Source organism: Caretta caretta, chromosome 4 (genome assembly GCF_965140235.1).
Source record: "Caretta caretta isolate rCarCar2 chromosome 4, rCarCar1.hap1, whole genome shotgun sequence".
Classification (NCBI taxonomy): Eukaryota; Metazoa; Chordata; order Testudines; family Cheloniidae; genus Caretta; species Caretta caretta.
In genome coordinates this window covers 61,810,015-61,822,935 of record NC_134209.1, presented here as the reverse complement: position 1 = coordinate 61,822,935, position 12,921 = coordinate 61,810,015, and the positions used below count along the sequence as shown (strand labels likewise).

The window sequence follows — 12,921 nt, the reverse complement described above, 5'->3', positions numbered from 1 at the left end:
AGAGATCTCTTTAACAGATCTAGGGGGCCCGCCCACTTCCCAGAACCCAATATGAGATCTAGGGAAGCAGGGGTAGGAATGAGTTGAGTCTGGTTCATTGTTGCTAGGCAGATGCACAATTGGCACTAGACATCCAGAAGTTTCTGGAATTGGGTGTGGTAGTTTTGGGAATGCTCAATAGGTTCCCTGCTGCTGGACTCAGACTCCATGAGGGCAAGTAGTCAGGGAAGCTGCTTTACAAAAGACCATGTGCCTAGGGTTGCCAACTTCCTAAATGCAGAAAACCAAACACCTTTGCCCCGCTTCTTCCCTCCCTCCCTCCCCACTCCCTCCACTGCACGCTCTCCCACAGCCTCACTCATTTGCTCATTTTCACTGCTCTGGGGCATGGGGTTGGGGTGTGGGAGGAGTGAGGGCTCCGGCTGGGGGTGCGGGCTCTGGGGATGAGGGGTTTGGGGTGGAGCAGGGGACCCCAGGCTGGGCCAGGGGGTTGGGGAATGGAGGGGAAGCAAGCTCCAGCTGGGGTGAGACCAGAAAGGAGTTCAGGGTGCAGGAGGGGCCTCTGGGCTGGGGCAGCAGATTGGGGTATGTGTGGGGATGAGGGCTCAGGCTGTGGGTGCAGGCTCTGGGCTGAGCCAGAAATGAGGGGTTCAGAGTGCAGGAAGGGGCTCTGGTCTGGGGCAGAGGGTTGGGATATGTACTTAACTGAGTGGTTGGTTAATTAGTTAGCTGACTAGCTGCTTTCAGCAGAGGAGGAGAAAGAGTCCGAGAAAGCAAGAGGAGGAGAGAGAGTCTGAGATAGCAAGTATGAAAAATCGGGATGGGGGTGGCGGGTAAAAGGTGCCTATATAAGAAAGAGCCCCAAATATCGGTACTCTCCCTATACAATTGGACATCTGGTCACCCTAGTTGCATGGATTTCAACTGAAGATTTCTACGTGCAGGTGGAGGGAAGATGTTGCTTTTGACTTGGCAGACTCTAACTGAGACTCAGGTGAACTCAATCTAAGCTTTTGGGAACTGTTGAGTTCTTCTCATTGTTTCTGTGGGCACTGACTGTTTAATTTTTCTTTATATTTGTCATAAATATAAAGGGAAGGGTAAACCCCTTTAAAATCCGTTCTGGCCACAGGAAAAATCCTCTCACCTGTAAAGGGTTAAGAAGCTAAAGGTAACCTCGCTGGCACCTGACCAAAATGACCAATGAGGAGACGAGATACTTTCAAAAGCTGGGAGTAGGGAGAGAAACAAAGGGTCTGTGTCTGTCTGTATGCTGCTTTTGCCTGGGATAGAACAGGAATGGAGTCTTAGAACTTTTAGTAAGTAATCTAGCTAGGTATGTGTTAGATTATGATTTCTTTAAATGGCTGAGAAAGGAACTGTGCTAAATAGAATGACTATTCCTGTCTGTGTGTCTTTTTTGTAACTTAAGGTTTTGCTTAGAGGGATTCTCTATGTTTTGAATCTAATTACCCTGTAAGGTATCTACCATCCTGATTTTACAGAGGTGATTCCTTTACTTCTATTAAAAGTCTTCTTGTAAGAAAACTGAATGCTTTTTCATTGTTCTCAGATCCAAGGGTTTGGGTCTGTGGTCACCTATGCAAATTGGTGAGGATTTTTACCAAACCTCCCCCAGGAAGTAGGGTGCAAGGGTTGGGAGGATTTTGCGGGGGAAAGACATGTCCAAACTACGTTTCCCAGTAAACCCAGTTAAAGTTTGGTGGTGGCAGTGGAGATCCAGGGTCAAAGGATAAAATTAATTTATACCTTGGGGAAGTTTTAACCTAAGCTGGTGAAAGTAAGCTTAGGAGGTTTTCATGCAGGTCCCCACGTCTGTACCCTAGAGTTCAGAGTGGGGAAGGAACCTTGACAATGTTGAACTGTGAAGATAATATATATGGTTTATGGAGTAGCCATGGTATGTTGTAAAAATTAAGTTATTTTTTTTCCTCTATCATAAGATTTTATAAAGTTGGTACTTAATTCTTAAGTTCACTTCTTTTGTTCTTTTGGACTTGACTGTGAGGAGTTTGACCCTGTATGATCCTTGGTGAAAAACCTCAGTGACTGAATTCTGGGTCTCTAGGTGCTTTTCTGTGGGACTTGTGTTTTTTAGACACTAGAGAAGGGCAATGAAGCCAACTGTAGCCCACCCAAAGGTTACATAAGCACTATGCTAGTGACTTCACACCCACCACCCTAACCCATGTGGAGCCAGCCCTAAGGTCCTGCATTTTTGTGCTGGAGTAGTATTAAATTTTGTAATAATATACAGGTGAGTCGCATCATACGCGCATTTAACTTACGCAAATTCAACTATGTGCACTCGGCAAAAAAAAAGAAAAATAACAAGATACCTGTAAATAGCGCGGGCGATTCTGGCAACCATTCCACTTAATGAGCAATGCCCCAGAGTGAGCATGAGATGGGAAACATGAATCTGCTGTTCCCTCAGTCGGTCTCGATTCCCGCATGCCTCTCATAGTCTGAGCATCTCGCCGCGCTGAGTGTGATTCTAGTGTTTAAAGATACTGTACATATTTTTTTGTACAACATGGTCCCCTAAACGCAAGCCAACTACTTCATCTGGTGCTCAACCGAAGAAACAGATCTGTTCCAATGCTGGAGGAAAAACTGGCTGTGTTGGACTTTTTGAGAGATGGTATGTCGGTCTCCAATGTGGCGCGTAAATATGGCCACAACGAATCTAGCATCCGTGCCATCAAGATTCGAGAGAGGAATTCATCAAGCCATGGCATCAAGTTCTCCAATAACTGCTAAGTTGATGAGCCAGGTGCGTGATACGACTTTAGTGAAGACTGAAAAGGCATTAAACTTATGGCTGGAAGACATGAACCGTAAACGTGTGCCTATCAATGGCAACACGTTGCGAGAAAAGGCTCTTAGCCGCTATGCGCTGTTCAAACCTCCCGCCGAAGAGGGACAGCCTTCCGATGAGAAGGAATTCAAAGCCAGACAAGGTTGGCTTAACAGTTTTAGGAACTGCTTCAACCTCAAAAATGTGGAGACTACTGGTGAAGCTCATCTGCCAATGAAGAGGCAGCAAAAGCCTACCCCAAACAATTAAAGAAAATCATAGAAGAAAAGGGCTATCTTCCGGAACAAGTTTTTAATGCTGACAAGACTGGGCTCTAATTGAAAAAAAAAATGCCCAACTGCACTTACACTTGGAAATCAGAAAGACAAGCCCCTGGCTTCAAAGCAGCTAAAGACCGTGTGACTGTGTTTTGTGGCAATGTGGCTGGGCATTTAATAAAGCCGGGCTTGCTCTACAGGGCTGCAAATCCCCATGCCCTAAAAGGCAAGAACAAAAATCTCCTGCCTGTGTTCTGACAATCAAGTAAAAAGGCTTGGGTGACAGCAGCATTATTTCTGGATTGGTTCCACAAGTGTTTCATTCCAGAGGTCAAGCGGTACCTCGAAGAGAAAGGACTTGACTTTAAACTGTTGCTGATTGTAGACAATGCTCCTGGCCACCCTGCAGCACTCCGGTTTGTGCATAACGACGTTGAAGTCGTCTTTCTCCCCCCCCAGTACCACCTCCAACCTCTCAACCAAGGCGTGATTCACCGTTTCACGTACACGAGGCTTACGTTCTCACGGATGCATAGCGCTATGGATGCTGATCCCAATCTTAATGTGATGGAGTGTTGGAAGAGTGTTGGAAGTCCTTCAACATTGCCGACTGCATCACTTATATTAAACAGGCAATGGATGCAGTCAAGCCTGAAACAGTCAATGCATGATGGCGAAACCTATGGAAAGAACGTGTGAATGATTTTAAGGGTTTCCCAACCATTGATGAAGTGAAACTCATTGTTCAAGTGGCCACGCAAGTGGGTGGTGATGGCTTCGTCAATGTTCTTGAGGAAGAAATTGAAGAATTGAGAGCCATAGAGAAACATTGATTAACGAAGAGTTAGAGGAACTAATAAAATAGTCTACAGAAGGCTAAGATGATGACGATGAACAGGAAGAGCCAGCAGGTTGGAATCTTCATAAATTTGCTGAAGTGTTCCAAGCAGCGAAACACTTGAATGATTTAACTTCAGAATACGATCCCTCTGGAACAAAGCCTCAAAATCACATGTCGTATTACAGATTATTTGAGACCGTATCAAAAAATGTTTGAGAAGCTCAAGAGACAACAGCTACAGTTGCCGATCACCATGTTTTTCAAGGGAAAAACAACCAGCAGCAGATGAGCCTATGCAATCAACTTCTTGAGCTGAACCAGAGCCAACCACTTCGTCTACTACTCGCTCTCATCACCCAAGCTCTCCGTCGCCTCCATCTCCTGGATCGACATCAAGCCCTGACAACTCCCCTGTAATTACCTCCTGTAATTAAAAATACAGTACTGTAAAATTATATTTTGCATATGTATTCTTTATTATATACTGTACATTACTGTATACTTTATATGTTTATACATATTACTGTACAGGGTTGTGTACACAACCATGTACAGTATACTGTACTTTATGGGCGATTTAAGGGATTTTTCAAGGGTAATTTTGACTATATGCGATTTTTGCCTTACGCGCTGACTTTAGAACCTAACCCCCGCGTAAGATGCAACTCCGCTGTATAACCTTTGAGAGAGAAAACATTACATATTTTGGAAACAAGAGCTGGGTACCAAATGTGTTTTGATACATTTGGCAATGGTTAGTATTTTGAGTGTGTACACACATGTATTACACATCCATCCATAGCAATTCATTTTGTACTCCGAGTAAGTGCTGTAATTTTGGGTATGCCTGCACTGCAGTTGGGAGTGTGCTTCCCAGTGCAGGGCTACAGATGTGGGCTATCTCTGCTCCAAATAGCATGCTAAAAATAGCAGCATAGCCAAGCCAGGAGTAACATGGGCTGAGCTCAGGCAGGCCACCGCCTGACTGTTGTTTTTATCACACTAGCTCAAGCAGAGGTTGCATGTGTCTATCTACCCATATCAGGAAGCATGCTCCCAGGTGTCATTCAGACCTACCCTTTATGTGGCCCTGGGGATAGCACATTGAGCTAAGACTCAGACCTGGGTTCTATGCCTGGCTTTGCTAGAGGGTGATCTTGGGCAAGCCACTTCAACTCTCTGTGCCGCAGTGGCCTCAGCTATAAAATGAGTTCTACTCACCTCTTTTGTAAAACACTTTGAGATCTATTGCGGAAGTGCTATACATGAGCTAGGCAGTATTACATAAGAGGTATTATTATTATTATTATTAATTATTATTATCAATTATTACTACAAATAGACTAAATACCTGCTGTAAATGCAAAAGTCTTAACTAAGGAGCTGTGACCAGTATTTCTATAATCTCCATTCCTCTGTGTGTACCTAAAATCTATTTTCATTGCCACCTTCAGCTCAGAAACGTGAATCTTATTTAAAAAGTTTATCAGATTTTGATGGAGATGGCCAGGTCATACTTGATACAAAATTAAACATGCAGAAAAGCAAATCTGATTTATTTAATAGTGGCCACAGGACAGGACAACATGGTGTTCTGTAGGAGGCTCCGGTTCAGGAATGACCTGATACTCTCAGTCTGATAATCTTCAAGGTGATTTCAAGTGACTGGAAAAATCCACCGCAGACCTTGGTAAATTATTCTGATGGTTAACTATCCTCATTGTTAAAAAATTAGCACCTTATTTCCAGACTGAATTTGTCTAGCTTCAACTTCCAGCCATTGGATTTTATTTGTCCACTAGTCCACAGCCCTCTACAATTTGAAATCTCCTCTCCGTGTAGGTTTCAGAGTAACAGCCGTGTTAGTCTGTATTCGCAAAAAGAAAAGGAGTACTTGTGGCACCTTAGAGACTAACCAATTTATTTGAGCATGATGAAGTGAGCTGTAGCTCACGAAAGCTCATGCTCAAATAAATTGGTTAGTCTCTAAGGTGCCACAAGTACTCCTTTTCTCTCCGTGTAGGTAATTCTAGATAAAGTTAAGATTTTGTCACGGGTATTTTTAGTAAAAGGCACAGGCAATGGATGATAAATCACGGAAGCCAGAGCCCCGGGGCTGAAGCTGAAGCCAAAGAAGTCCGTGCACATCTGTTAAAGTCACAGAATCTGGGACCAAATCGTAACCTTAATTATAAACCATGATCAAATCACCCCATAACCTTCTTCTGGATAAACTAACTAGACTGAGCTTCTTGAGTCTCACTGTAAGGCAGGTTTGCCAGATCTTGTACAGGATTCCCCTCTAGAAAGGCCTCTCTGCCTCCATTAATGCGCCTTCATTTACATTGTAGCTGATGACCAAGCTGTGATTCACTACCACAGAATTCTTTTAGAGGGGGAGGGTGGCATTAGAGGAGGCAGAGGAGCATATTTCAGGGTAATTGTGCTCAGGGGGACAAGATGGCCACTTTTTGAAATATTTCGGGGGGGTGGGGGAGGGAATTTTCAAAAGGTCTCCCTCTGGCCCTTCCCTTACCACCCACTCAAAATGCTCTCTTCCTCCTGCTGCTACTTAGAGCCACCAAACCCTACTTGGTTCACCAGCTGCAAGGGCCAATTTGACAAACCACATGTTTCACTGGACCACCATCTGCAGCTAGCAAACCATAGCTGGTTGGTCCCCAGGCTGTACTTTGAGCCGGGGGGCATTATCAGGCTGGGACAGGATTCTCAGCTGATGAAATAAAGGAAGTTGGCCAGCTGAGCAGCCCATCATACCCAAACTGGTTTAGAACAACCTTGGTATGGACTCAGGGAAAAATCTCAGCCTATTTAGGGCGGCTAGCATGGAATTTTGTGCCTCAGCTGGTGCAGTACAGCCAGCTGAAATGTGCTCTAGTACAGACAAGGCCTTAGCTGTAATAAAGTGTACACTTGCCACTGGTGGTTTAACAAGCCTCTAGTTATTGTTGGGTTTAAGAGGCTTCAGTGAAATCTTACGGGGTGAATTTGGCTCACCATGGGCAAAAATCCAGACTCTTGTGATCGTACTGCACTGACAATGGCCCATTCCTTAATCGGGAAAAGCTTCCACCAAACTCAGTGGGATCTTTGCCTAACTCAGGACGGTGAGATTGGGGTTTATATGCCCCCTGAAAGAAGCAAGTAACTTTATACCTACCCAACTACAATTTTCATAACTTGCTATCTTTTGCAGACAGACAGGAAGTTGCCTTTCCCTTTGAAAACCAGTTGTAACCATTTTTTTTTACTGGAGAATTTACATCGCTTCTTTCTTAAAAGAGAAGATGCATCTAGATGCTTTGAATTATACAATAGGTGACATGAGGCCTCAGCTGCGGTGGAACAAGTTACCACATATACTTTTTTCACCAGTTAGAATTTGCATCTTAACTCTTTGAAAGCAAATAGAAATGAAAGCAGTTTTATATACCCTAGTTTAACCCCTTGGATTACAATCCAGCACAAATCCAATCAACTTCAACCACTGGACTCCAGTCACATCTGAGGCAGCTGAGAAGTATGCTTGAGTTGGTCTTTTTCTGATTTCAGCTGGCAGTCACATTTAGCAAGACTGTCTCCTTGCTATGAAAATATAGCACAAAGCTTATGTACAAGGGACAGCACCTCAGATGTCTTATTCCTGGTGCAAAAATCATGCACAGTGTAAAATCAGTCATTTGTATCACGGTCAATGGTGTGTTAAACTATTCTTGATTTGAAAACAAATCAGATGCCTCATAGTAGCACCTGACTGGATGCAGATAAAAGGATATTAGGCACCAAATAAAACACAGGACAGGGGACACTGTATCTATTCTCTCTACAGAATCATCTTCAAGCAGCCATGACTCAAATTCATTCTACTTCAGTCTGGAGCCCCACTAGTTTTTCTAATGGGTCTGTAAAACCTCCCCTTCTCTCTCCTGCAGCAAGTCTTAAAAACTAAGACATTGCTGGAAACCCACTTGGTGCAAGGTTTCTGCTTGCTCATTCCATCACAGACCACTTCTTGCTTGGCTTAATCCGTGGCCCAGCCTGGTTCCTTGAATACCCATGTGATTCTGGGAGGCTGAAAGTTTGTCCTACCACGCCTCTAGCCATTCTAAGGTGAAGCATAGCTTCCAGCGCTGCTGCAGAGGGGTCTTATTGCCTAGTTGTTCACTCCCAGCACAGAACTGTACATGTAATGGAATAAATGGGAGTGCAGACAAGCCACTAGATGTTTAATAGCTAGGTGTCTTGTGCTGACAGCTGTCAAACATTTGGACAATGGGCTGCTCCCACTACCAGAACTGGTTGTAACAGGTTCTTACACTGCCACTTTAACAGAATACACGGAAGAGCAGAGGCTTGGGCAGGGCTGGATTTTCTGATTAACCTCACCGACTCTGGGTGGGTCTTTATTATAAAGTTCAGTTGACCTAACCACACCCTCGGTGCTGTGACAAATCACCCTGATTGATCAGATGATACAGTTAAACTGATCTAAGTACCCCTCTATAGACACCACTAGGTCAACATGATTCTTCTGCCAACTTAATTATCGCTTGTTGAAGGGAGGGATTTACTCCCTTCTGTTACTGTCGTGGCTACAAGACAGTGTTATAGCATCTCACCTGCAGTGCTGCAACTGTGTCACTGTGGCATTTCTAGTGTCGATGTAGCCCCTGTGTTTTAGAGTTTTCAGAATGTATTCACTTTTTCGGCAGTGGCTCTTTGCCCTTCCTTGTCACATTTCTTCCTGTTTTCACTTTAAACAGTGTAAAGCACAGCAGCCCTTGCAGCAGGATGAACTTTCATGGAAGCTCATGGTAAATACTGTCGCAGGAGATAAACGCTGTGCTAAGAGCCACATAGGTTGTTCGGGAGAGCCCCATTTGTCACACGCAACTCAAGAATGAAAGCAGTGTTGCCAACTTCAAACATTCAAAAATCATGAGCCAGGCCCCCCTCAAGTCATGAGATTTTTAAAAATTGTTGGGTTCTTTTTATTTGCTTCTGGTTATTTAATCTTGAGGGTTCACATTTTTAAGCTTTTCTCCCCAAATTAGAAACTTTTTTTGTAATGAATGACATGACCCAGGAACTGGGGCTTTAAGAAAACACCAAATATAAAGAGTTGGCATTGCTGCAGACAAAGCAGTCAGCTTACAAGTACTGACAAAGCCGTAAACTTGAACCTCTGCTCCTTATCTCAGGCTTAGTCCTCCTTCAACCCATACAGCATATATATCCTATGGCTTGCTGTAGACACAACCATATTATCTGAAGGAAAACAATTGCTAGTGTTGAAAATGCTGTCACTGTACCATATCTAATCACACTATTGTCGTTCTTCTTGCTCCCGTTCCATTTATCTACTATAGCTGTAGTTTGCAAAGTGGTGGGAAAGCCACATACTGTATGTGAATCTAAGAAGTATTTCCAGAGTGGATAAAATAAATCTATATATTTAGGAACCCCTGATGAGAGGATATTATGAAACATCCACATGCTGCAAGTGCCTTCTTTGTAACTTAATAGGTTTTGTCCTTTTTCCTTTCTGATATTAGATACTTTGCCATCTGCTTGAGGGGACAGTTTTTAAAAGAGCTTTTGGCTCAAGGCTTCAAGAATGTGATTTTAGGAGTTGGTAGTTTGAGGATTCAAGCTGTGTAAGTGTCTAAAAAACCCGAAGCCAGCGCAGAACATAGCAGAAGGATGGGTCTGCATCAGCTTACAAACTCTCTAGCAACAGTTTAACAATCCCAAAAATCTACAAACAAAACATAAAAGGGAAAAATTGTAAACCCCCCCCCCACCCCCTAGCAAGGTAATCAGTCTCCCTGTACCACATCCTCTTCAGAGGACAGAGAAGGGGTACCTAATGCTCCAGTTGGTGACAACTTTTTTTATGAATTCTCAGACACTCAAGTGACAAGAAAACTAGCTTAGTATAAAATATCTCCAGTGTTCTAGGATCCATGGAAACTATCCCTCAGCCCCAGCCAGAAAACCCCACAGGCCTTACTTTGCTGGCAGGCTGAAAGAAGGGATACTGCAGCAAGCAAAATTAAATCACCAGCCATGTTTCCAGCAGCTTCCGTCTCTCTGTGCAGCCAGGGCACTGTGTCAGAGTGTGTGTGTGAGAGCTACAGATAAAGAAGCAGGTTGGGGGCAGGGAGTGAAAATGCTTTTCAAAGACACGCCTTAGGAAGAAAACAAGGCAACTTTTATTTTTCCCTTTTTAAATGAGCAGTGGCTGCTTAGCCAGTTCTTGTTTCCTTGACCTGAAAATTGTTTTCATACTTGAATAGTCAGGTGGTGCTCTACTAACAAGAGCTGCATTTAGGAGTGAGCTTATTTACATCAAGTAACCAAGAAGTGGAGCTGGGTGAAAAATGCTGAATCCTTGAAAATTGTCCACCGGCTTCTCCTAGAAATCTGTGAAGTACCCAGAGCAAAAACAACCTCTCTAGGAAGTGGGGGACTTGTGGGGAGGGAGGGCATTGTAACAGCCGTAGGATTCTTTTCTGGCTCTTGCTGAGCAACGCAGCTAAATGCAGACTAATTGGGCAGGCTGGTCTCCACCTAAAAATTAGATTGACCTGGCTTGTGGCTTAGGGGTGTGAAAAATGTAGTGCCCTGTGTGAGGCTCAGGTACTTTGGTTGACCTCTTCCTCGCTGTCGGAGCAGCTAGGTTGAAGGAAGAATTCGTGGAGTGGGGATTAACTATATTGAAGGAAAAACCCTTTCTGGGGATGTAGGAAGCATCTACACTACAACGGCACAGCTGTAGCTGTGTTGTTCTAGCCACAACATTGTAGGCATGGTCTAAGGAATGACATGATAACTGCCTCTGGTTGTCTGTAGGAGTAAACACTAAGGGAGAGGAATTGTTTAGGAGTAAAAATAACAATAATGGAATTCTATTAAAGGGAATTTTGAGGCAGAATATCAGGGGGAAATTTCTAATGATATGATCTGAGGTAAGTCCACTAAATTGTGGCTGTCCCGTTGCTTAAGACTAGACAAAACTGGGAAACGTACATCAGAGAGCAGTCTTCAGTTGGCAAGGAATGGACTAGATGAAATAATAGCTCCTTCTCACTAATTTCTTTTAGCCTTAATGGGGATTAAGCTCCCTAAAACAACTAGGGCAAATAGTTTCAATATTTGCCTGGGCACTGGGGTTTCCCTCCCCTCCTCAGTGTATTTTTTCCTCTGGTAAACCAAGATTCCTCCTTTAAAGGGAGGAGGTTCTAGCTGAGGACAAAAATAAAATAATGTTAATGTTAAATCAAATATTTGATTTTAAAGCGGTTACATTTTGAAATCCTGCAACTTTATTTCAGGGGGATGTTCTTTCAGAAGAATGGCTCAGTGGATAAGCACTAAGCACATGAGCTGGATGGTTCTGTTAAGCAAATCCACAATGAAATAGTTACTAATGTTTACATTTGTAGGATTAGATGGGTACATAAAGGGTTAAATTAGCATAGCTTCTTAAAGGAAAATGTTTTGTTATTTAAGGGAAATAAAGGTGTTTTAGCAGCCATGGGAAAGGTTTTGAAAATATAGGTAACCATGCAATTGGCAAGATAAATTGTAAAAATGCCCCAAGTACTCCTTTTCTTTGAGCTCAAAATGTGGTTGATAATAATTAGGACCCTTTTCTTACGACTGGTTCTACCTAGCTTGAACAAGAAAGGAGGATTGTGGTGCCCCAACATTATCTTGGAGAAAGATCAAATTGCCATATTTTGTTTTAGCCAAGACCAGGAAAGGGATCAACCCTAACCTGGCCAAAACCTGGGTTTAGCTAAGATTGTAACTCATTATGACATCACTTATTTGTTAGTGTATATGGCTTGTGAGGGGTATTATCAGAACTTATCTGGTCATACTGGAGCAAGCCAGGAGGAGAGGGTTATCCCTGGAACTGATCCTTTTGTTGAATCATATTAAAGAAGTTCTGTATTAAAATCACAAATGAGTTTGATTCCCCATAGTTTTAAATTCCAGGGTATTACTAATTAAGAGGTCTCTTTGGTTTTTGGTACTGTTTCTGTCCCTCTATGTGTGAAACTTGCAAGCTGCTAATTGTGTTAGTACATTCTAAGACAGAGTCTGTTCTCAAAGCAATTCACACAGAGAGAGACTCAAAGCAATACTCTGTAACAACAGAAACAGCACCCAGAGACTCCCCGCCCTTTTGTTGTATTAACAATTGTGATTAAAATAGAGATAGAGGATGTATGTGGATGGATGCTTGGTGTGGATAATAAATGAATGATCAGGGAGGTGCCAGCCTAAGAATCCAGTGTCCATCGGCTGAAGAAGGCGTCAAGTGGAAATAACCAGAGGACCCTTGGAGGGCAGACTGGAATCCACCCATGGGGTGATAGCCTCAAGAATGGGAGAACCAAAGAACAAGATAACATCTAGCAGCACGGAGCCGTCAGGAATGTGCTATCTGCTGATTGATTCAGCAACAGCGTGATGAAGCAATTCCCATAGACTGGCATAGGAAGAAATTCCTATAAAAATGGACTCTAGAAAGTGAGAACTTTGGGGTCTGATTCTGCAAACCAACTTCCAGGAGCATCAGATGAGCATCTGACAAGGCCCTGCTCCCTCCTCATGTCCAGGCCACCTGGCCAGTGGCTTGGCATGAGCAACTCTAAGGCTGGTAACTATGATAACAACCTTGCAGAACCTCTGTGTGTGTGTGTGTGTGTGTATGAATGAATGTGTGAATAAATATGAGATTGAATGGAATGTTATAACTATAACTAACTGCTTACTATGATTCTTTCTATATTCACAATAAATGTGGTATTTTGCCTTTTCCCCTTTAATAAGATCCTGCTGGTTTTTATTTTATTGGTATAACACTTTCATGAGAATGCTTATGAATGTGTGTTACTATGTGGATGTAATTGCTTATTATTTAGGCTTTTACACATGTTTAGTGC

At 43.1% G+C, this 12,921-nt stretch overlaps 1 protein-coding gene across 3 annotated transcripts in view; it reads right to left on the bottom strand.

Moving 5' to 3' along the window:
* Positions 1-12,921, bottom strand: part of MGST2 (microsomal glutathione S-transferase 2) — a 66,984-nt gene that overhangs the window by 20,078 nt on the left and 33,985 nt on the right. The window contains exon 1 of one of the 3 annotated variants that reach the window (XM_075127686.1): positions 9,975-10,094. The exons of the other annotated variants lie outside the window; for them this stretch is intronic. Coding sequence (XP_074983787.1) covers positions 9,975-10,032 — 58 coding nt within the window. The 5' untranslated portion in view covers positions 10,033-10,094. Of the gene's footprint in view, positions 1-9,974; positions 10,095-12,921 lie in introns of those variants that run through there. 3 annotated transcript variants of the gene reach the window in all.